General features: G+C 37.8%; 1 protein-coding gene across 1 annotated transcript in view; it reads right to left on the bottom strand.

Moving 5' to 3' along the window:
- Positions 1 to 22,157, bottom strand: part of LOC149777746 (beta-hexosaminidase subunit beta-like) — a 114,604-nt gene extending 92,447 nt beyond the window's left edge. The window contains exons 1-2 of the mRNA XM_089938794.1: positions 22,056 to 22,157; positions 10,848 to 11,112 (exon numbers count right to left, since the gene is read on the bottom strand). Of these exons, the coding sequence (XP_089794920.1) occupies positions 10,848 to 11,112; positions 22,056 to 22,151 (361 nt within the window). The 5' untranslated portion in view covers positions 22,152 to 22,157. The remainder of the gene's footprint in view (positions 1 to 10,847; positions 11,113 to 22,055) is intronic.
- Between the last annotated feature and the right edge of the window lie 933 nt (positions 22,158 to 23,090).

Consider the following 23,090-nt stretch of genomic DNA (forward strand, 5'->3'; position numbering starts at 1 on the left):
TTTGGCACTCCTGAAGACTCAAAGATGTCACCCTCCAGAAAACCCCAAGGAAAGAAAAGGAAAGGACTACCACCACGTTTAGTCAAACATGGGGACATGTTATCTGTCCTGTCCAAAGCTTCTCCACCTCTACGAAAAAAACTCATTCAATCGGCCTCCAAAGAGGTCATCAATACCGTGTGTGAATGTTGTTTGAAGGTCTTGAAAGGCACGATCCCTTTGTCCAAACACCAGAAACAATGCTTAAGCAAACATCGTCACGTTCTTCGCCAAATGGTTCAAAAGAAAATTCCCATTCGTCAAAAGAAGAAGATGTTGGTCCAACGTGGAGGCATTTTGCCTCTCTTGTTAGGCCCCATACTGAAAGGAGTCTTGGGAACCATGTTGGGAGGACTGGTGGGAGCAAGATAAAAAGGCCCTCGGAAGTCCCAAGATCTCAGAATCGACCCCTGACAACCCCATGGAAGGACGAAAACTAGGTTTAGTACCTTACAAACGATGGATGGAATATCATCGGTGGCAAGAACAACGCACCCCGCATTTACCTTCCAATCCCAATTTGAGTGAGATGTCCCAGTTACAACACGAATTGCAGTCCTTGATGGATCGCCAAGATTTGTCCGAAACAGAAAAATCGCAAAAGTACGGTCAACTCTTGCAACGACTGCAACTCTTTCACCAGAAAGCTTTAGACGAAACAGCTCTACCCAATCTGAAAGATTTTAAGACCTTGATGAAAAGTCCAGCTCCATCATCACTACCACCACCACTACTACCATCCCCAGGGGTCACCAGAGATGCTACCCCACGAAGACCTGAGGAAGAAGAGATGCGAGAAGTGTTTCAAACACCGTCAGCAGCTCCCATTTCGAGTAAGATTGCAGCATCCTTGTTGACCCCGTCCCCCACACCCCAACGAGAAGAAATGAAAGCTTGGGTTAAAAAGATGATGTCCACTCCTCCTTCGACAGAAGTGAAAAAGAAAGAAGGGAAACCAGAAGTGGAAAAAGAAAAGAAGACCAAAGCCATTCCATTGCCACCTCCACCACCACCACTACCTTCGACTTCTACTCCCGTAGCCCATCGGACACGTAAATCCGTTTCTAAACCACCCTTTCGACCCACCCAAAGTAGCATCACCGAAGAGTGGGTGACATATTAACACACCAAAAAAATGGAAAAAGTCTTAGCCAGCATTTACTACGATCCCTCCCATCCTGCAGGTTACGCAGGAGTTCAAAAATGGTATCGTGCTGCCAAAAGGCGACTGAAAAGTCTCCGTTTACCTCAAGTGCAACGATGGTTACAAGAACAAGCTACCTACACTTTACACAAACCCATTCGACGCAAGTTTGCCAGAAGTCGCACCCGAGTGGAAGGCATCGATCATCAATGGCAAGCCGATTTAGCCGATGTCTCTCATTTGGCCAGCTACAATCGTGGCTACAAATATTTGTTTTGTGTCATCGACGTCTTTTCCAAATTTGCCTGGGTCGTGCCCTTGACTTCCAAATCCAGCAGCGAGTTAGTGCGAGCTCTGCAACGGGTGTTGAAACAAAGCGGTCGTCACCCTCTTCGATGGCAAACGGACAAAGGTACCGAATTTCTGAACCAAGCTTTCCAAAAAGAATTAAAGAAACGTGACATTCATTTTTTTACCACCGAGAATCCCGAAACCAAAGCCAGCATCGTGGAACGTTTTCAACGCACTTTGAAAGAACGCATGTGGAAATATTTTACGCATCACCACACTCTGAAGTACATCGACATCTTACCTCACCTGGTGCAAGCGTACAACCAATCTTACCATCGAAGCATCGGACGTGCCCCGCAAGACGTGACTCCCGACAACGAAGTGTTGGTGTTTGAGCGCCTGTTTGGTACGTCCCCGACGAGGGCTATCCCCAAGAAAAGTGGAGAGTTGGCCGTAGGAGATTGGGTGCGCATTGGCAAAACCAAACGCACTTTCGACAAAGGTTACTTACCTAACTGGACTATCGAATTGTTTCGCGTCACTGGACGAGTGCATGGCCGTCATCCTACCGTCTATAAATTGGAAGACATGAACGGAGAAGTGCTCAAAGGAACGTTTTATTTGCCCGAGTTACAACGTGTCACCAAAAAAGAAGACGACGTGTACGACATTGAAAGCATTCTCGAACGCAGAACCTGTAAAGTGGGCAAACGACGTGTCAAAGAAGTCAAAGTACGTTGGAAAGGATATCCACCCAGTTTTGATTCTTGGATCGACGTTTCGCAAGTCATCGACTATAAAAAGAAGTGACCATCATGCCCTTTCACACAGCAGACGTAGCTACGTCGACCACTCCTCCTTCACCTAGTTCTTCTGTGCAAGATTTACAAAAACAACCCTTGTGGGTGTGGTGTGGAGAACGTGTGCCTAAAACGCAAATCGTCTTTTTCTGCCAAATCTTCGTGGTGTATTCTGTCATCGGGGCAGCCATCGCCAATTTGAGTTTGCAACAAGGAGACAAACAATTGTGGACCATTTTATTGAGCAGTTGCATCGGTTACCTGCTTCCCAATCCCTCCCTGAAATTCTCCTCGAACGGGAACCACGGGAACATTGTGTCCAGTGCCAGTGCCAGTCACCACTCCAACAACAACCACAACCAGAACCCCATTTTGGGCGGAGACACGCCTCTGACGTCCAGTAACCCCTCGGACAACCACAGAACTCTAGAATTATGAGTCACCAAAACCAATTTTACTTAACCTTACCCAGTGACAGTTCCATGGAGGTGTTTCCCCACAACACGTTGTGCTGTTACACGACCAAATTGCCTCAGGCCATCCCCTTAGATCACGAAGCCCATTGGGAAGTGGCTTTAGTAGAAATGATTCACCCCACCCAAGTCCTCAGTGTCCTTCCCAATCAAATTTTTTTAATGTGGAAGTTCATGACGAGCAATTGCAAGAGGAGATGGATAAGAATGTCAAATATGACAAGAAAACCCGTTTACAAAATCAAAAGTACACCACCTATCACTTGTTCATTCCCCCAGGCTATTATTTTAGTGGTCAACATTTGGTCAACACCATAGCCACCAGGTTTAATGGCGTGTTTCAGAGAGCTTTGGAGAATGTCAACAAAAGTGTCACCATGGAGTACCACAAAGCAGCTCGTCGCTTCTCGATGAAATTTGAGCGGAGTAAAATCATGTCCATTTTATTTTGTCCTGAATTGTTTGACATGTTGGGCGGAGACATGAACATGAGAACAACCATACTCAATAACAACGAATTACCCATCGTTTACGACAACGAGTCTTTTAGCAAGTTATTTCGTACCCCAGTAGAACTGAACCAAGGACTGAATTTGATGTTCGTGTATTCCGATGTGGTGGAGTACAACGTGGTGGGACACACCTCCGTACCGTTACTGCGTGTCATTCCTTTCAAAGTAGATTCTGCCGCGAACGCTGACGAGGAAGGTGGAAACACTTACCACGTCCACCGCGAATTTGTCCATCCTCACTATTTGCCCGTCAGCAAGTCGTATTTGGACACGGTCAACATTACTATAAAAGGAGATTTGGGACAAAATATTGCATTCACCAAAGGAAAAGTCACGGTGAAACTCCATTTTAGAAAACGGTTCTCTCACGACTCGTAAGTCATGTATCCAGTGTACCGAGGGGTTGCTCGACAGCGAGGACACGGTTTAGGAGATATGCTGAAATCGGCCTTTCGTTCGGTGGCTCCGGTGTTGAAACCGATGGTGACACGCGGATTGCACGCCTTGAAAGATGCGGCACTGACGCAAGGCAAAGAATTTCTCCAAAATGTCATCATCGACAAACAAAACCCTAAAGAAGCCTTCATGAGGGCTGGCAAAAATGTCTTGCTGCAAACGGGCAAAGACATTTTGGGCCGACGAGACACACCTATAAATGCCCTGCACGCTACCGAGTCAGGCATTCAGCAAGGACAAGGCAGAAAGAGACGACGCAGAAAACACCCTTTCACCAGACTTCAAGCTAGAAAGGCCAAGAAAAGAAGAACCGTTCGAGACTTAGACGTTTTCGATTATTGAGACACAGCAACAAAAAAAAATGACGCACCGAGAGTCTTGCGCCTGTTCCAAGACAGAACTGGATCTGTTTGCCATGCCACCCACCATGATGACCATGCAAGAATCCCAGTGGGTGGAATTTCATCCCGTCTCCTCATTGACCGATTCCGCTCCCATCGAGTTTGAAATCAAAGGACAGCCCGAAGATTACATCGATCTGAATAGCAGTTACTTGTACTTGAAAGTCAAAGTTCAAGATAAGGATGGAAATGCTATAGACACTGAGCCAGTAGCTCCCGTCAACAATTTCATGCATTCCTTGTTTAACGGAGTGGACTTGTACTTGAATAACAAACTAGTCAGTAGCAGCATGGATACTTACCCTTATCGAGCGTACCTGGAAAATCTCTTGACGTACGGAATAGACGCCAAGAACACTCATCTCAATGCCTGTGTGGTATGGGAAGCTGACGAAGCAGGCAAATTTGAAACATTCGAAACTAATACAACCAAAGACAACAATGATGGATTTGTAGAACGAAGAGACAGAATCAAAGATGGAAAGAGTTTAGAACTGATGGATCGTTTGCATTTGGACATGTGGTTGCAAGAGAAATATTTGCTAAACGGAGTGGATGTCCGCCTGAGACTGAATCGTAGCAGTGCCGCTTTCCATCTGTTGTCTAATGCTAACGATTACAAAACTGTCATCCAAGAAGCCAGACTCTACGTGCGACGTGTGGAAGTGTTACCTAAAGTAGGTAACGACATCAGTCAGACGTTGAGCAGAACGACCGCCAAGTATCCGATCCGACGAGTGGAAGTGAAAACCTTCACCATTCTTAGGGGACAGCGATCTATGATCGAAGATCATCTGTTCCAAGGACAGCTACCCAAACGTTTGATCCTTGGTATGGTCTTGAATGAAGCCTTCAACGGAGCTGTCGATAAAAATCCTTTTAACTTTCGACACTTTGGCGTGTCCAAGATCGAAGTCAGTCGCGATGGCAAGACCTTGTGCACCCGACCTTTCGAACCTAAATTTGGTGACGGGAATTATTTGAGGTCGTACTTGTCCCTGTACGAAGCCACCGGACAGTTAGGAACCAACACCAGTCATGGCATTACGTACGAGGATTATGCAGGAGGCTATGCTTTGTGGGCTTTCGATTTCACTCCAGACCAAGGCAGCGACGAGGGACATTTCCACCCTATAAAATCTGGCCAGATTCGTGTGGAAATTCAGTTTGGAAACCGAGACCCTGATGAAACGGTGAACGTCATCCTGTATGCAGAATTCGATAATACCATAGAAATCAACAGTTTGAGAGAAGTCATTCTAGATTACTAGAAGCCATGGAAGACTGTTATCCCTCTTTACCTAGTGGAGAAACTTTAGAGATGAAATGTGAGGAGACTGTGAAAGAAGAATCCCAAGACAAAGACGAAGAAGATATCATGATGAAGTCAAGATGGCCAGAACAAGAAGCCCATTTAGTCTCCTGTTTTGCCAAACACTTGGTCGAAAAAATGACGGAATTGATCAAGAAAGAGTGCTATGGATGTCAAAACGATCATCCCAGTCAAATTCAACACGATAAATGCCTGATGTTGAGTCAAGAAGAAAAATTGGACGAGTATCTGGACGAAGCTTGGAGTCTCATCTCGGACGAAGACGTGTTGCATCAGTGGTATAAAGACTTGCGTGAACATTCTTGTCCACCATTAACCACTCAAGAGATCCATCGTATCGAAGCTCTCCTGAATCAGAGTGAGGAGACGAAACGAAGAAACGGTTATTTGTCAGACATTTTCAAGCAAAAAGTCAGGATCGAATTGACGACTTATTATTACCTGTGAAGAAAAAAAACACACAAATGGATACCTGGGAACTTTATTACCTTTTGAACCACAGTTCGTATACGGCTTCTTGGAATCCTGTCGTCTGTGCTAAAGATGAACTCCCTCATCGCAAACCTAAAGACCATCAAGCTTACGTGATCAACACGGACGACAGTCATCTTCCAGGAACCCACTGGGTAGCCGTCTACTTTCCTCAAGAAGGATGTGTGGAATATTTCGATTCGTACGGATTGCCCCCTTTGGAAGACGATATCGTTGACTTTATGAGAAGAAATGCTCAGACTACCCGATTCAATAATGTGAAATTACAAGGCACAGATTCCTTGGTGTGTGGACAATATTGTGTGTATTTTCTGCATCATCGCAGCCTGGGTTATTCCTTAGAACATTTAGTGACTCATTTCGATCCTAATTCTTCTTCAAGAAATGATGTGAAAGTAGATCGATGGTTTTGTGACCATTATGCTTATCTTTTGTCTCAAGCTAGGAAACGTAGTGTCCATCAATGGCCTAATGATTTCCAACAGTGGAAATCACAACGTTGTCAGCCCTGTTTAAAGTAGAGTCTGAATTGAGAATAATCTTTGTCATTTTTTTGAAGAAAAAAAATGTTTGATGTTATCATGTTGGGTTATTGTTAAAAATGTTAGAAATGTTGTCGTTTAGTGTTAAGTGATTTTTGAATAAATTATGTTGTGTTTTGAAAAAAATGCCTTTGTCTTTTGTTTAGCTATAAGAATGTTGGATTCATGCTCTTTAATTTCTTACTATCCCTCTCATGACACTCACTGAACGTTGCGGCTCGAAAACCGTGTGGGGGATGTTTTCCTTCACGTCCACGCTTTGACTTTAAGAACCGGGGTTGTTTCCAGTCTAACCATCCATTGTCGACTCATCCTCCTACGAAGATGTGCTCCAAACTAGCTAAGTTCAACGAAGCCTACGTGAATTTGCATAGGGTCAGACACAGTCTGATACCGAAGCCAGAAGAAACAGAGAATGTGAGAATGTTAAAAGTCACTGAAGACCTGATAGAAGAGCTCTTCAGAGAAGAAGTGAACAGGGAGAAAGAAGAATGGACAGAGAAGTACAGACTTCAGAGACAGCAGCAACAACAGCAGCAACAACAACAACAACAACAACAGCAGCAGCAGCAACCTGAAGCTGACAGAGGCTTTGTCGATTGTCGTATCGACACCAAAGAGTTCTTCTTCTCTTTCCGAAGAAGCAGACCTATCGCCAGAAAGTCTATCCTCAGAGGACATCGCATTCTTAGAAACTAAAAAAAGATTGCCATAGCAAACAAAAAAACAGCCCTTTTCAGGTCTACCCCAATACTCTAGAAAAGAAATAACCATCCATTTGCCAATGTGTATAGGTAGAGTAGTGTGAAAATAAACACTAACTCTTTTTAAAAAAATGTGAGGGTATGTGATTGTGTATAGGATTGTGTGTTTGTAAGTGCTCACGTACGTTGGTGTGGATAGTAGATTAAAATAATGTTTTTTTGGTGTTTGAGGTGTAGATTTGGGGTTAGATTGTATTGATTTGTGTATGTAAATAGTCTATTGAAGTGATTTATAAAAAATTTTAAAATAGTGATGGGTAGCATAAAAAGTGAGTGTTTCTTTTAGGTCCGCGCGTTGTTGTTTTTTGGTCATGATCTAGGTAAGATCAATTTTATGTTTTTAGGGGGATGTTTTCCGTCACGTCCGCGCTTTCACTATAAATTGAAACTCGCTGGGCAGTCTAGCTACCCTTGTTGATTGATCAACACAAGAATGAATAGCAGAATAAGCAAACTTCTTGAACTCCAGATACATCTGGAATATGTCAGGCGCATGTTAAATGAACTGGCCGCGGAGGATATAGTAGAAGAGGAAAGAATAAAGAAGAAAGAGGAGGAGAGAAGACAGAGGGAAGAGGAGGAAAAGAAAATAGGAGAGAGGATGTCGTACAATATTCCCGAGACAGAGGATTGGGGTGATGAAGCGAATCATCCTCCCTCTGCGCTCCCCAGAAGAAAGATGAAAGGAGACTGGGGAAGAAGATGCGTGTGTGGCGCCAGGCCAGGAAGGTGCCATCATTAGATAGGTGCATCTGGAGTTTAAAAAAACAGCCCTTTTCAGGGCTACCCCCAATACTCTAGAAAAGAAATAACGATCCATTTGCCAATGTGTGTGTGTAGGTAGAGTAGTGTGAATATAAACACTAACTCTTTTTTTAATAGTGTGAGGGTATGTGTTTGTGTGTTAGTGTTTGTAAGAGCTCAGGTATGTTTGTGTGAATAGTAGATTATGGGTTTCTTAGCGTATGTGGAGAGTATAGTTTGGGTTTTATTATATGAAATGAGAAAAAGTGGGGGATGTTTTCCTTCACGTCCGCGCGTTGTTTGGTCATGATCTAGGTAAGATCAATTTTATGTTTTTAGGGGGATGTTTTCCATCACGTCCGCGCTTTCAGTATAAAACTAACAGTGTTGGCCATTGGAGCCCATTCTACAGAATAAGCAAACAAGAAGATGCCAGCAGCTTCAGCTTTATACAACGATCTTATGGGAAGTTGGTATTGGATGGTGGATGGACTGAGTGTAGCAGAAAGGGTTGAACAGGAATGGAGGTATGCAGTGACAAAAGACTTCGTCTCAAGACAAGTAACCAGCCTCCACTTATCCGTAAATATTGTAAAAGAAATGATAGAGGATGAGGAGAAGAGAATCAGAGGTTTAATTAACCCACCGTATGTGAAAGTGGGTAAGTTAAAAGAAGCGATAGTTCATGTGACGAGTGCAAGGTGCTTTCTAGAAGACATTGTAGAATGGACAGATTGGTCTTTCGCGAAGTGGGGGTTAGACAAACTTAAGAAAGCGGAAGAAGTAATGAGGAATGTGCTGACCGAAGAGGTCAAGAAGATCAAAGAAAAGTGGTCAAAGGAAAGAAAAGAAGAAGAAAATAGAAAATAAAAGGAAGAACTAGAAAAACTAAACGCAAACTGGATGAAAATCCAAGAGAAGTTCCGGGCCATGGGTCACTCGGACAGGATGCCGGAAACAGAAAAGAAGAAGAAGAAAGGAATGATGGACAAAATAAGAGGATGGTGGAAGAAGTTAAGAAGTTAGAAGAAGAAGAAAAACCCAAAGGCCCTTTTCAGGGCCAGCCATATTTCTCGAAAAGAGAATGACTTTTGAATTGCCTACCCCTTTCTTAAAAAAAAAATTTTTTTAAAAAAAAAAATCCCATATTCAATTCCCCTTGTCCCTAAACAAGCCCAAACTCTATTCCCCATGTTAAATTCCCCTTGTACGTAAAGTGACCCACGATTTATTCCCATGTTAATTCCCCTTGTACGTAATCTGACCCACGATTTTTCGCCATGTTAAATTTCCATTGTACGTAATCTGACCCAGGGGTCTCTGTAATGCTAATTTCCATTGTACGTAATGTATCCCTACTTACTACTGTTGATACTTAATTAGGATTAAATTAGTATAGGTTACACTTAATTAGGATTAAATTAGTATAGATTACACTTAATTGGAATTAAGCTATTAGAGAGGGCCTGACTTATAACTGATATCTACATGAACTTGAGTACTTTCAACTTCATTAAGTCTTTATCTCGCGTTGTACTATGTATGGCACAAGGAAAACATAATGACAAATAGGCTTCGCTATTTGTACTGTAAATTGTGAACAACTTATCCATTGTAGTTTAAAGTGTGCCAATGGTATCTGCTGGCTGACAGTCATCCGTACTTAGTAATCAGTTTGATACAGAGTTCATGCTGCTGATTGACAGTCAGCCCTACTTACTGATCAATTTAATACAGAGTTCATACCCAATCTGTTCAGTGTAAACATCACCCAGTGCACAAGTTAGATTATAAACCGAAAAGAAAGACCTGAGGAGATTGCTTATTCCCCAACGTTTAGAGTCATCTTTAAAAGACTTGTGTTTGACCCAAAAGTGTTCACACAATCGATCACGAAACAATCAATCAATTGAAATCATATTCTTAAAATGTTAATGTTCTGTAGTTATCTTCCTTTATAATAAAAACCTGTAAAATGAATAAGTACACTTTTCGTTTATAAACAACGAACATAAATATTTACATAATGTAAAACTGAATGACTACTTTTGACATTGTATTTAGTGTGCGAAAACGTAAAGTACTCTATTCATTACTGTCAAGAGAAGGGTATTTTCACACGCACATGATTCGATACTGCTAAGAGAAGGGTATTTTTCACACGAACACTATTGAGTACTGTTAAGAGAGGGAATTGTTAACGCGTACACGATTGAGTACTGTCAACAGAAGGGTATTGTTCACACGCACAGGGTTCATTCCTGTCAAGAGAAGATTATTGTTAACACTTACACGATTCATTACTGTAAAGAGATGGGTATTGTTCGCATGAACACGATTGAATACTGTCAAGAGAAGTGTAGAATATTCTTCGCTGTCAAGAGCAAGGTATGGTTCACGCTTACGCGATTTACTACTGTCAAGAGAAGGTATTAATCACACGTACACGATTCATTATTGTCAAGAGAAGAGTATTGTTAACACGTACACGATTCATTACTGTCAATAGAAGGGTATTGTTAACACGTACACGATTCATTATTGTCAATAGAAGGGTATTGTTAACACGTGCACGATTCATTACTGTCAATAGAAGGGTATTGTTAACACGTACACGATTCATTATTGTCAATAGAAGGGTATTGTTAACACGTACACGATTCATTATTGTCAAGAGAAGAGTATTGTTAACACGTGCACGATTCATTACTGTCAATAGAAGGGTATTGTTCACATGTATACGACTGAGTACTGTCAAAAGAAGGGTATTGTTCACACGTATATGATTCACTATTGACCAGAGAAAGGACGTATACGATTCACTGATGTCTAGAGAAGGGTATTGTTAACACGTACAAGATTCATTACTGTCAATAGAAGGGTATTCTTCACACTTTCCACTTGTTATCTGAAGCTTTTCGACTTGTTTCAGATCAGGGGCCTTGCGTCCAGACTGCTTTCCAAATAAAAGATCCTGATATCGTTTTTCAGCTGCAACCAAGATATCACAGTCTACGTCATGGATAATGCTAAACTCTTTCGGGTCAACGGTAAACTGTTCCGTGAAGTTTATCCATTCTTTTGGCATGGGCCAAGGGGCACCGGGAGCTGCTACAAATCCCTGAAATGAAAACAATACAATTTTCTTTTGCCATTACGGTTTGTGTGGTCGTTTTGGTCATTTCACCATGAATTTTGGCCATTTGACTTCACATCTCCTATTGCCGTTTATCCAAATGGTTTGCATCAATTTTGTAATGACTTGCTATAAAAGAAGTACTGTTCACTTTTAATCTCGTTTTTTTTTCTCTCTTTCCTTTTGTTATTTCCCTGTCTTTCTTCTTCGTTTTCTCAACTTTACTCACTTGCCCAACACATTTTCATTCCCTCTCCTTATCTTTATTTTCTTTATCTTCATTTTTACCAACTCCTTCGTTGTTCATATTTGCATTTAACGAAGATTGTCTCCAATGTAAGTATTCAATTGTTTAAATTCGGTGTCATTACAACTCAATGTCGTTCGCGATATATATATATATATATATATATATATATATATATATATATATATATATATATATATATATATATATATATATATATATATATATATATATATATATATATATATATATATAAACCAAGAACCAAAGCTGACACTTTACATTGTTATTGATTCAAACAGATAGGAGTCGTGGACCATTTTATTGTAATTACAAATAAGCTTACAAAATAGTTATCATATGCTACTGTAATAAACAACTTAATTTTTGTTTTGCTTTTAAAACTTCACCAAGTCCATCGGATTCAGATTCAGTTTTGAATTATCCCTTGATCATGGAACTGGAAAAATTGAGTTTGCTCATCCTTGCCATCATTGACTATCATCGATTTAACAGCTTGTCATCATGGTGCAAAGACTTCTACGCATGTATTCTTGTGTACATTTATAAAGATTGTCTTGAAATTGCTTTGAAATGTTTTGCGCTGTCATTTTGTATTGATGTTATTGAAACTTAAAAAAATACTTGCTTGTTCTTCTAATTATCTTTGTTTTGTTAATTTGTTAATTTATTCTACTGTAACCTATGTACCAATATCATAATCAATTACAATAGATAGCTTCTCATGTGCCTATTTTGAGTAATATGGCCCAAATACATAGGGTAGTGACCAAAACGGAAACATCGACCTTAAAACAGAGGGAAGACAAATATAACAAGAATAGAAACACAACAAAGTGAATTTGCCTATACATGAGGAAATAGAATTTAATTGCGATCTACCATTTGCCTTTTGTTGCTCAGTGACCTAGCTTGTCCCTCCAGGACAACTCCAACTGGTAATCTTATTAATTTCAGTTTGCACAACTTAACAGGATTTGGTTTGAGAGATCGAACACTGTAAAAGTGTTAGAAAGATTAGGTAGCAATTCACACGTCCTTAAATACACGACCATGGTTATTTTAATCCTTATAATTCCAATTTACTTCCTTTCTCATATCATATAAGTGGATTTCATCAACAAAACATTCACTTTTCGGTAGCTCGAAGTTTTCTTTCGTTAACCTCTTCACATCAACAGAAAATATAGCTCCATCTTCGCTAGAGTAGATTCGTCGATTCTTTAAGTAAAACAGAGTAGAATGCCAGACAGGATCATGATAATGATCTAAGACATTTTGTTTTGGTAATTTTTAAAAACAAATGGTGGTATGTATATTTCATCTGTAATGCTTGATGGCTTTTCTCTATGATTGTATGTTATGTATAGATGTATTTTGTAATTGACCTTAGACCAAAATCAAGTTCATGGACTACCTGACTAGTGACATTTCTTTTGTAAACAACATGATACTTAGCTAATATTTCTCTATGATTGTAGATTAAATATTCAGATTATTATTAATGGAGGTAAACATGCTTTTATTCTATATGAGTGTAGGACATTAGTTTTTCACTTGGAAATTCCTAAGTTGTTGACAGCTTTGAATATTTTAGAAAGTTAGTTAGCCCACATCTTGTACTGTGTCTTATCTTTACATACTTAATGTTGTTTACTTGATTACTCATTTCTATCCTAACATTCGAATTGGAATCAGTCTTATAGTTGTGTTCAGTTATTAGTTTCGGTGGATTCAATTATTTAAATTACTCATTGGAACTATAAAGTGCTCATTAATGCTTGTTGGACTAAATCATTAATTTGCAACAGTAATGAATTCAGTCAAGGACATTTTGGATTATATTCCTGTGATAAATCTAAAGACTGCCACGTTCCAAGCCATTAGTACATTCGAGACTACAGGCACATCAACACATTCAATAGTGTTACTTATTTGGAATGCCACTGGAATTCAATTCGAACTTTAAACATTTGGACTTTTGATTGAATATTTATGACTATTTGGGATTTAATTCACAATACTGTAAGTTCCTTATGGAACTAGCTTTTGTAATTATTATGGTGTAAAACGTTATGTAGATAATGCTTCAAATCCAATTCCGAGGAAACAGGGAGCCGAAAGTAGTCTGCATAATTTACCTAAGTGTACAACATTCCAGATCAGTATCACGTGACCGTTGATATCCAATCAGATTGTAGAAAACTCGGTCAATTCATACAAATTGGAATTATAGTTTTAAACTGGGCAGCAGGTGTAATTGAAACAGTTTCAGATGCTAAAGGTGTATAGCAACAGCCGGATTACGTTTCGTAAGAATAGCTATCGTTGTGTCTCTGCCTTTGGCTTTTATCGTTGTGGCTCTACCTTTGGCTTTTATCGTTGTGGCTCTACCTTTGGCTTTTATCGTCGTGGCTCTACCTTTGGCTTTTATCGTTGTGACTCTATCTTTGGCTTTTATCGTTGTGGCTCTACCTTTGGCTTTTATCGTTGTGGCTCTACCTTTGGCTTTTATCGTTGTGGCACTACCTTTGGCTTTTATCGTTGTGACTCTACCTTTGGCTTTTATCGTTGTGTCTCTACCCTTGGCTTTTATCGTTGTGAATAAGATTTGTTGCATAAGACTTCCAGAAGTTTTAAAGCTTGATGAAATAGTGACATACGCCATTAGTAAATTGAACAGTGTCGACTTATTAAGCGTAATGATCAATGACAATGAAATTATATATGATGAGTTTATTTTATTTATCAACGATAACAACAAAAAGAAACAAACACTGCAGAAAACAAGATATTGTGGATTTGGAATTTTGTTTGACTTGAACATAGAAATACAGCAAAACGACCAATAGAAATCAAGCCCGTGAATGATTTCATCATAACAATTACCGGCTCGTACAATACGAGATTTCCTAAGACATGTTAGAGTTGTTGAAGTTGACTGGTTTAACAGAGATAACCAAAACAAAAACAGGATGATAGAAGATAAACGCTACTGAATGTACGATTAAAGCTCCAACAATATCTTACGATTGATTTGTCTGTAAAAAATATGTGTGAGTGTGATTTGGATTTTTAACATAGCTTTAACAATTTTAGTCATATCGCTACGACGACTGCATTGGGCAGTTTATAGTGATGTCTAGCACTGAGGCACCCAATCACATTATACTCACACCAGGCCGACAATTCCTAACACCTACCTGAGCGCCAATCGAAGCAACTGCTAGTAACATATTTAAGTATTTGGTATGACTCGGCTGTATTTCGAACCCGCAACCTTCCGCATCCGAGGCGTGTGCCCTAACCACTTAGGTCACCGGAGCAGCTACTACTTTGGGTAATAAAATGAAAACTATGCAAGATATTAGATTTACTGAATGTTAAAGCAGATATGTGTTACAAAAATACATCACTAACATGAAGTGGTTAATCACATCGGTGCAGTTCAAGGTAGTATTGACGAAATATACCAAAGGGTTACACCAATGATCTAAGATTTCAATGACTTTGAACAGCCATTTACAACAGATACGGATGAAATCAAAACGGAAATAGACAAAGCAATGCCCTCTATATTTGGTGGTAGCCCACATGTACTTGAAACCGAAATAAAGGAAAACGTAGAGACATTCAAATCAGAATCGAATTCAAAAGTGATATCACGATATTTATCGCTTTACTAGATTTGCTTTGTATCAAATCAATATAATCCAAATGGTATAAAACTAATTTTAAAGGGTTTAGTTAGAGAAATTTTATACATTGGAAAAGGTGGATCTGACGAAGAACAAGTTTGTATTTAATTATGCCTCGTCAACCTCTCATGAGAACACATTACACAGACATGGTGCTATTTTAATTACGATGAATATGTCATTCAAATAAAGGAATTATATTTATATACCCTTTTAAAATTTGAAATATGATTTATACATGTTAGATATTGAAGTTATTTCCATGGTTGCAAGCAACGTATTTCCTATTTATTAGAACTAAACAAAATATTGTTATTATTCTTAAAAGGTAACACGGTATTTTATGCGTGCGATTAAAATTTAAAATATCTGCCCCATTTCCGTCTGATAAAATAAAACGGCTGGAAGATGCTTTCGATCATATGCTTCTATTCATAACGCAACAGGAACACGTGATTTGCACGATTCTCATGCATGTACTCACATAGAAGCTACTGTATAACTTAAGAACCAAGTCAACCTAAATTAAATAATTAATATCAACCTTTTTACTATAAAGTCGGATGCGGGAGGACGTGGGTTCCATCCCCGGCCGAGCCATACCAAAGACTTACAAAAATGGTTCAAACAGCTTCCTCGCTTGGCGCTCAGCATTAAGAGGTTAGTGTTTGGACAGGTCGGCCTGGTGTCCGGATAATGTGACTGGGTGGGACATGATACTACATGTCTGCGACAGGATGCCCCAGTGCTAGACATCACTATAAACTGTCACACTGCAGAAATCGTAGGATATGACTGAAAAATTGTTAAAGCTACGTTAAAAATCCAAAACACACACACACAAGTCAATTAAGAGTACATATCCACTGCACTTGTGATGGGTGTTAATGTGCATGTTGCTTGCCGGAGGATTCTTAATGTCGTCTGCATGACTGTCGTTTCGTACACACGCGATGCACCGGACATCTTCCACGGTTCTTTTGTTTTTCTTTGTTTGTTTGTTTGTTTGTTTGCTTTTGTTGGGTCATTTTGTAAAATTAATGGGAAATTAAGCAAATAATACTTCCCCAAATCTCAATTGCAAAGCTAAGTCCTAATATATTGATTGCAACAGAAAGGTGTGTGTGTGTTTGTGTTTGTGTGTGTGTGTGTGTGTGGTTTGAGCTAATAGTCAAAGAGTTGCTAATAATTTAGTTCTTAACAGTCTTGGAAAGCTTTTGAAAGACATCGCTGTATCCTGATACTTAAAGAAAAATTACTACAACACTTTCATTGCATGCATTTAGTTTTATTTTTCGTTATTGCTTGTCCATCGTTATTGTTTGTCAATCGTTATTGTTTGTCCATCATTATTGTTTGTCCATCGTTATTGTTTGTCAATCGTTATTGTTTGTCCATCATTTCCAATAAAAGAGACTTACAATAGATGCTGAAGGAGGGAAATGTGATCATGATGGATCATCATTCCGAGACTGAATTAGACCATGGTCTATCTGTACCAAAGTAAAAGTAATTTGTTTATGAGTGATAACTACGGCAAACTTTTCGAGGTAGAAAGGAACAAAACTAAATTAAGGAAACTAGCGTTTATCGTTTGACGTTTTGAAATATCTATATGAGTAGTCCTACGAAAGTACAACACACAGATTTCAGAGAAAGTACAATTTTTGGATGTATTTTACATCAATGACAAAAGAAGAAACAAGAAAGAATGGAATCGGAGTTTTGAAGAGAATCATGTTGATCCTGATGAACCGAAAGGAGAAATTTTAAAAATAAAAACAACAGACACAAACTTTTCAAGCATTTACAATTTCCTTTTCAATACAAGATGCTTATTCTTCCGGACCTTATTGACTCTGACATGAGTTTGTTCATTTTGATGATGCTATGCAATTTGCATTTGTATGACCTTAAAAAATTCATATTTTGACAATTATCGTTTTCACTGAATAAGAAATGCTCTTTTAGACTTAAAACTTCTTTTCATTGCACGTTTGTATTCCTTAGCACTCTGTCTTTACATCTTTTACAGCTTTTACCTTTTTCCTTAACTGTAAGCCCATTTAATTCATCCTTTAAAAAAGTCTAAACTCTTTTCAGTTCATGCTTGGGACACCATATATGTTATCTTTGAGATAGTTGCTAGAGTTGAAAGATATAATTACTAAAATTATATAACTTGATGTTATCCTTCATGCCACTGTAAACATTTTCCATCTCAACATGGATACCCGATTAATCTCTGTCAGTCATAAGTAATTTAAATCTGTCAACAAATTTGTAGTTCAACTTGCTAAAGCAAAGATGGTATATTGATTTTTTGATAACCTTAAATTAAAGTTTAATTGACTTCTTTAATTTTATTATTTTTCAAACGGAATAATTTCAAGCCAGCGTCTATAATTGTCCTCCTGGAAAACGATCAGTGTTTTCGTCTTATACAAATGATAAACTTCATATTTTTATTTTTTCCTCAAACGGAATTAATATTTGTTTAAAGTAGACCGTTGTTTATCAGTTAGACAAATCTTTCTCGAAATCATATGCTTCTTTTTGTCTCAATTTTGTATTTAACTCGGTGCAGGCTTTCACAAATAGAATTTAATTTTGTGTATCTTTTCTTTAAACTAATATATAAGAATTTAAGTTTTAGTGGTGAGTGACAAATTTATCTTTGTGTTTTAATGTACATACCAGTCATGGTACAGTTGACTTTACACCCTTGCAAATAATTTACCAACTTCTTTTGCTATTCTTCCGGAATCAATTTGTTGAATCTACCGAGTCGTCCTTTATATAGTTATTCTTCCGGAATCAATTTGTTGAATCTACTGAGTCGTCATTTATGTAGTTATTCTTCCGGAATCAGTTTGCTGAAACTACCGAGTCGTCACTTATATAGTTATTCTTCCGGAATCAGTTTGCTGAAGCTACCGAATCGTCCTTGATATATGTACGGTGTAATGTAATCCTCATTTGACTTCTATCGTAGACATCTTATATTTACAACGTAGTTTATTCTGTCTCTAATTTATTCACCAGTTGCCTCTTGGTCCATTCTTAACATTCTTAGACTCTAGGTAGATAATGAAGTATCTTGACCTTGACCTTCTGTACTCGTTACCATGTTATTTCCGTACAATCCGTGTCAAAGATTCGCCTCAGGGTATATATAGGATTAGTACAATTCGTTGTCGACCCCTTATTCCGCTCTCAATCATCAAAAATATGCCACAGTCTTTTTAAGGTTTTCCGGCTTTAGTTCTCAATAGAAGCATTCTGAGTTCACCCTCAACACACCATATGTTAATTCTGTCATTTACTCCATAAATATTGCTTAATACCTTTTTTAACTGATTTAAAATAAAAAAGTAAAACCCTAATATAAGGTATGTGGGTTTTTTTTTTTTTGTATTGTCTTGCTGGCTCTACACATTAACTTAGTCTTCGTGTTTCATAATTGTTCTGGTGTACTGTTTTAAAAAAACCTAGTTTCTTTACTTTGTATGTTTGTTTATGTTACTGAATTCAGGTTTGATAAACATTTAATGACAAGGTAAAAATGAATTCCAAGTTTGTTGTCATAACTTCCACTCTACTGAAATAAAAATAACATCAGATTTTCTCTCTCCCTCTCGCTCGCTCTCTCTCTCTCATAATTTGACAGATTTAATATAGTTTCAGCCAATACCTTGTCTCCCGTTTCCATTATTCCATGTATATTATGTTACTTTTTAGGCTCTTTCAAACAATAACAAGAACAGAGTGAAGACAACAAGCTTTGTACAGTTTAACAAATAATTTATTTCCCTAGAAAAACAAGGTAAAAATAAGAAAAGGAACTTACAATTTTACGATTAAAGTCCAAAAACAATCCAAGAATAATCCAAGAATTAAAAAATAGAAGTCCTAGTAATAAAAAGTCCTAACAAAAATAAGTTCGAATCCCGACGAAATCCAAAATGGAAGGCGATGACGTATGCTGTGGTCATCGTCGTACTGATGTGTCAATAGTTCTTTGCTGAATCACAGAAAATAATATTCCAGTGTTTGAATTCTGTGTAAATTTCGATAACTGTCCTTGTCCAATAATTAATTTAGAGCACAAGTATTTCCAGGAAAAATAATCTCTTCGAATCCAAATAATTAGAAGAGAACAAAATAATTAGCCAAAAACACTGGTCACAACATAAAACACCTGGACATCTCCAGTGTTAAGGCAAGTCGGAAATTCAAACACTGGAATATTATCTTCTGTGGTTCACAGAAAACTGTAGACACGTCAGCGCTATACTGACTACAGTCTACGTCATCGCCTTCCATTTTGGATTTTCGTCGGGACTCGAACTCAAATTCATTAGAACATTATATTACTATGACTATTAATTTTTAATTCTTGGATTATTCTTGGATTATTTTTGGATTTGATTCTTAAAACGGTAAGTTCTTTTCCTCATGTTTACCTTGTTCTTCCAGGAAAAAAAAAATATTTGTTAAATTTTACAAAGCTTGTTGATTTCACTCTTTCTTTGTTACTGTTCATGAGAGCCTAAACACGTGTTATATATATATATATATATATATATATATATATATATATATATATATATATATATATATATATATATATATATATATATATATATATATTTAATTGCGATCATTACTTTTTGCAACTGCTTGGACAGAGAATGAAAGAGATACATATACAGGTATTAGATAGGTGGGTAGGTAAGTATATAGGTAACTAGGTTGGTAGATTAGTAGATATGGCTGAAAAAATCAAACGGTCGTACAAATTATATTCTTCAAAATTATTTCTATCTTCTAAAAACTTTGCATGCGGGATTTTGTGTGCCTCATTTAACAATTACTGTTCCCCGCAATTTACTTTCACATCTGCAACGCGCCGCCGGAAAGTTTCTTTCATAGATCTGGAATTTCCAGGAAACATCTTCCACTCTATTACAAATCCAATAATGCAATCAGTGGTTACAATTTACTCAAATTTAAAACCCAAAATCTATTTCTGTAAATGAAATAAATTTCGAGATATATTCTGGGATTGAAATTTTCCTTATTAAAACAAATAATCCATCAAAAATCTGGAAAAAGGACAATCTTTTTCTATAAATTATTTAGAGCAGCTTGATTTCGTTTCCCTTATTAATTTGTATTTAAACACTGCCATACTTTAAACAAAAGTGGGACATGTAAAATTTCACCTTTGCTGAGATGATGTGTTTTTTATACTACTCAAAGGAGGTGACGTTTAAACTGATTCTACCGCAGCATTATGCACCTGTTTCATAGCCCTTTTGCTAGGACACTGTACAATTTGTAATATCAAATACTATATATCACGTCAAGCACCGATATTAAGTGTTGGTCTGTCTTGCTATTGAACGATAGGTACATTTCTCTGTCTCCCCCTTTTCATTATCAATGCATTAGAGAGGAGGGGTTGATTATAGGGTAGACCGAGTATAGTGTTCTCTTTCGCTAACATGCCCATATCTATGGGCAAGAAAGGGAACCAGACAATGCTTCTTGTTTAATTCAGTCAGAGATCCGGATTACTTGAACGCTTCATCTGTTTGTTTGTTTTTTATCAATGTTTATTATTTTTTTGTTTTCAAGGATACACGTGCTGGGTTTTGTTTATTTCTTTCTGATTGAGCCAGGAGCATCTAAGTGCCCACCATTATTAACATTCAGCCTAACGGGGATACAAGTGACATTTTTCCCAAATTCTGAACTCTTGCACTTTGATAAAGCTTATAATTGTATAATTAACGCAAGACTCGTAACCTTTTTGCCACGTGTCGAACAGCAACAAAAAAAAAAAAAAACATTGTCCATACAAAAGAGATCTTAAGCTTTAGAGAATCATGCAATAAGATAATACTGTGGCTAAAAAGGAGGCCATGAGTTGTAGCGAATCGTGCAATATAATTATACTGTCCATACAAAAGGAGGCCTTGACTTGTAGATAATCAGGCAATAAGATAACACTGTCCGCACTAAAGAGACCTTAAGTAATAGAGAATCATGCAATAAGATAACACTATTCGTACAAAAACAGAACTTAAATTCTAGAAAATCATGCAATAAAACAACACTGTCCGCACAAAATAGGCCTTACGATGTAGAGAATCATACAATAAAATAATACTGTCCGTACACAAAGATACTTTACATTCTGGAAAATCATGTAATAAAATAACACTGTCCGTAAAAAATAGGCATTACGTTGTAGAGAATCATGCAATAAAATAATACTGTCCGTACAAAATAGGCATTACGTTGTAGAGAATCATGCAATAAAATAATAATGTCCGTACAAAATAGGCATTACGTTGTAGAGAATCATGCAATAAAATAATACTGTCCGTACAAAAGAGACCTTAAGTTCAAGACAAATCGTGCAATAAGATAACACTGTCGGGACTAAAGAGACCTTACATTCTAAAACATGATGCAGCAAGATAATACTGTCCGTACAAAACTATGCCTTGAGTTGTAGGGAATCATGAAATAAGACAACAGTCACTAAGATCACTTCCGTTGTAATTGCATTGATAAAAGGAAACCATTAAAAGACCTGAAGAAGATGACATACCATTCTAACACTGTATTAAGTATTATCATGTCAGAAAAATACTACATACTGATTCTTTATTTAAAATCATGGTAACGAAACTCTTGAATCCACTTCAATTAAAGACACCGGTAGAATATTTGTAACGTCAATCTTTTCCTTTAAGAACAAAATGAGTGGTTTGTTAAAAATTAAATGTTCACTTAACCTATTACTTAACAGAGTAGCGACAATGAATAAGCTGGGTATTTTTAGCCCGAAGTTGCGAAGCCAAAATTTAATTATCTCAAAAATACAACATTTTTTGCTCGTTTGTTATTGATGGATAAATTAGCTTGTAGTTAGAAAAGATACTCACTTTCAAGGGGAGTCTGGCTGCGATATATGTGATGTATCCTTCAGAAAATGCCCATTGTGCCATGAAGAAGAATACGGGGAAACTTAGTGACGCCATATTGCATTTGCGATATCACATCGGTTCAGAGTAGATACCCTGCAATTCAATCACTGTTTACACGTACCGCAAACAAGTACTGCATAGATGCAGATACCATTGGGCTCTTAATGTTTTGTAAATAAATGAAACAAAAATTAATTAAGGATTAAATATGCATTTTAGACAGTTTGCATAACCGTTTATTTAAAATATATTGTTTAAATTCTTGCATAGATAGATAGATAGATCTATTACTATGTTAGCATGTATGTGGGTAGGTAAGTACATAGATTATTTTATATCAACGAAAAAATACAAATAGTCCAGCAAAATAATGTTTCTTTTTAAGAACAAAATTTCATATAGCATATTTGCCGCCTAATGAAAGAAATTAATAGCATTCCCACTGATTTGTCATATCAACTCGCTGTGGAAAGATTCATCAACTGGGCTGGAATTTGAAGCGAACATCTTCCGCTCTGTTGTAGATCCAGTAATGCAATTATCGTAACAATGCACATAAACAGAAAGCCATTTAATCTCTTTTCTTCACACGTGGTTTCAATCTTTCGTACATACTTTCTGTAAATACAAGTTATATATAAAATGTGGGAAAATGAAAATTTTACCTCTATATTATTTAGAGTAGACAAATTACTTATAACTGGCTAGTTTTATTTAATAAGATGCAGCCTTGAGGAGACCTGGGTGGCAGAGTGGTCTAGAGGAGCCCTGGGTGGCCGAGTGGTCTAAAGCATTCGACCTTAACCCATCACTGCCACCTCACCTCTCGGCGTGGATTCGAGTCTCGGGCTCGGTCAATGTAGATATGTGAGAAAGATTGCCTGTAGCTTCCAGCGTGTTCGTAGTTTTTTCCCAGGGTTGTCCCCGATCTTCCTCCACCAGTTATAATGACCTATATAGCTATCGGGTGCTGAAATAGCGTAAAGCCCGAAA

This window comes from Sinohyriopsis cumingii, chromosome 17 (assembly GCF_028554795.1).
Source record: "Sinohyriopsis cumingii isolate HCF-2022 chromosome 17, ASM2855479v2, whole genome shotgun sequence".
NCBI lineage: Eukaryota > Metazoa > Mollusca > Bivalvia > Unionida > Unionidae > Sinohyriopsis > Sinohyriopsis cumingii.